The 2067-nt window shown below is 37.7% G+C and overlaps 2 protein-coding genes across 2 annotated transcripts; both read left to right on the plus strand.

Annotated features, from left to right (window-relative positions):
- Positions 1–696: 696 nt before the first annotated feature.
- On the plus strand, positions 697–1513 carry LOC108374237 (COX assembly mitochondrial protein 2 homolog). Its single transcript, XM_017630216.1, has 2 exons — positions 697–842; positions 916–1513. The coding sequence occupies exons 1-2, from the start codon at positions 762–764 to the stop codon at positions 1066–1068; spliced, it is 234 nt and encodes a 77-aa protein (XP_017485705.1). The 5' UTR covers positions 697–761; the 3' UTR covers positions 1069–1513.
- LOC108374236 (FAM206 family protein CG9288-like) lies at positions 1002–1847 on the plus strand. The gene has a single exon (XM_017630215.1). The coding sequence runs from the start codon at positions 1115–1117 to the stop codon at positions 1700–1702; it is 588 nt and encodes a 195-aa protein (XP_017485704.1). The 5' UTR covers positions 1002–1114; the 3' UTR covers positions 1703–1847.
- Positions 1848–2067: the final 220 nt, after the last annotated feature.

A 2067-nucleotide genomic window follows, 5' to 3' on the forward strand; every position in this document is an offset into this window, starting at 1 on the left:
AAATAAACCTCAGAATAATTTCGACTTCTATGCAAGCATTTATTTTAAGTAATCAACCAATTTAAAGAATAAAAATTTACTCAACATGAACGCAAAAAGCCTTGGGCATTTCGTTGTTTAACACAAAGTGTTGGTCCATTCACCTTGATGAGAAAAGTTCTGTTAAATTTATTTTGCCTCTGGCTGGGCTCCTTAAAAAGGATATCCTCGATTTTATGGGCTGTTTTTGCTTACGCGTAAAATCACATTTAGCGCATTTACCTCAAAATGCTACTCTAAATGTACATTTATCCATACAAAATTCGTCACCTAAATGCAACCAAGGCGAATTAATATAAGGTGATAGCAGGAGTACAAAAACAAAAATTTACATGTATTTTGTTTTTGCTTTGGCGGCATAAACTGTCAAAATCTGTAAGAGTGTGTGTAGAAATTCAAACAAAATTTTTCAATTTGATATCAGAAGCCGTGCGGCGAAACACATACACAAAATCAGCTGAGCTAGTAACACCACCTTNCAAAAGCATACGATTTCGAACTCGCGTAAATGTACATTTGCTAAATGCGATAGCATGAACGCTCTTCGAAAACATATGTTCGAAATGTTGCATTTTAAATGCAGCAAAAACGCTGCATTATTTACCTTCATTTGCGCTTGGCAGAAAAGTTGGCATCTCTAATCAATTATAATTGACATTTCAATTTGCCAGAAAGCAACCAAAAAGTGCAGATTGTTTTGTTATTGATTCTGTTCGGAAAGCATGCATACGGATCTATCGCCTCACCTGCATACATCCGAATGCAATCAACTAATCGAGCAGCTCAATAATTGTCACTCAGAGGTAAATAAATATTCAGTTCCATGTATTTAATGCTTTTAGTTGCTTATATAATTATCAACAAATATGTCTTCAGAACAAATTCAGCAAGTTTTTGGGAGTCTGCAACGACATTGATTCTCAACTAGTGAAGTGCCTCAACCGTGAACGTCAGGCTCGTGCTGCAGCTAATCGCGTCAAAGCGGCGGAACGACAAGCGCGCATAAGGGAACGTTTGGTTTCTTCATAGCCGTCTGCGTCCTTACACATCAAAATACACCACCATCCCAATATTCATGAACCCGACAGATCCACTGCTACCCTACTACTATGAACACGATCCCCAAATCATTGGCGGCATTAAAGTGCCGCCCATAACTGATGATTGGGTTGAAAATTACCCCAGTGTCGTTGACCGTTTTTTTACACGCTACTATTACATCAAAGAAGGCGCAGAACCAGCGCCTTATCAAGTACTCTTTCATTCAAATCGTGTTTGCTTAATTTGCTTAGCTCCGGAACATCCAGCATTAAAAGCGGGCATTAAATCATTGACCTTTGATATTGGAAATACGGATCGCAGCAAAAATACGGTGAAAGGAAAAGGTAAGAAGGGCGGTATGGTGCTGCAGCATGACTCAACATTAGCAATACTGACCACAGAGCAGGACAAAACCTATAAGATACCCAGTTGTGTACAAAGCAAACTAGTTGAAGTAAACACAAAATGGGTTGACGAACCAAAAGGATTGGAAACTGCTGCCGAAGGCGAAGGCTATGTGGCCATTGTATTGCCAAAACCTGAGGATTGTGAAAATATTAAGCGAATTTTATTGACACAAGAACGATACAATGAAAAATGGAATGCGGTAAAACAAATTTGAGGAGCGGTGGAAATAGTGCATGCCGCTCATAGGTACTGCTCGAAGAAAGGTTTTGTCATATTTTTAAACCTGCAATTTTTTAACATTTATTTGGTTATCTAACGTTAGCATTTCCCAATAAATTTGTTTAATTGTTCTTAAAGTAGCTTTCCTGTCATCAAGCCCATCATTACAAAATTTTATCGAAAGTAGTTCTAAGTCTGTCAACCCGTTTTTAATGGAACTATCGGGGATTTTTAACATATCAAGGACTTATTATTGAATCAATAACTGCTTTCGGGACTGAGGTAAAAGTTAAAGTTTGCATCTAATTATGATTAATCGCCAAAAATCTACGTGATTTTCTAGCAACTTCAAACATGCAC

This window comes from Rhagoletis zephyria, unplaced genomic scaffold, assembly GCF_001687245.7.
Source record: "Rhagoletis zephyria isolate East Lansing unplaced genomic scaffold, Rhagoletis_zephyria_1.1 Rzeph_scaffold_07491, whole genome shotgun sequence".
NCBI classification, from domain to species: Eukaryota; Metazoa; Arthropoda; class Insecta; order Diptera; family Tephritidae; genus Rhagoletis; species Rhagoletis zephyria.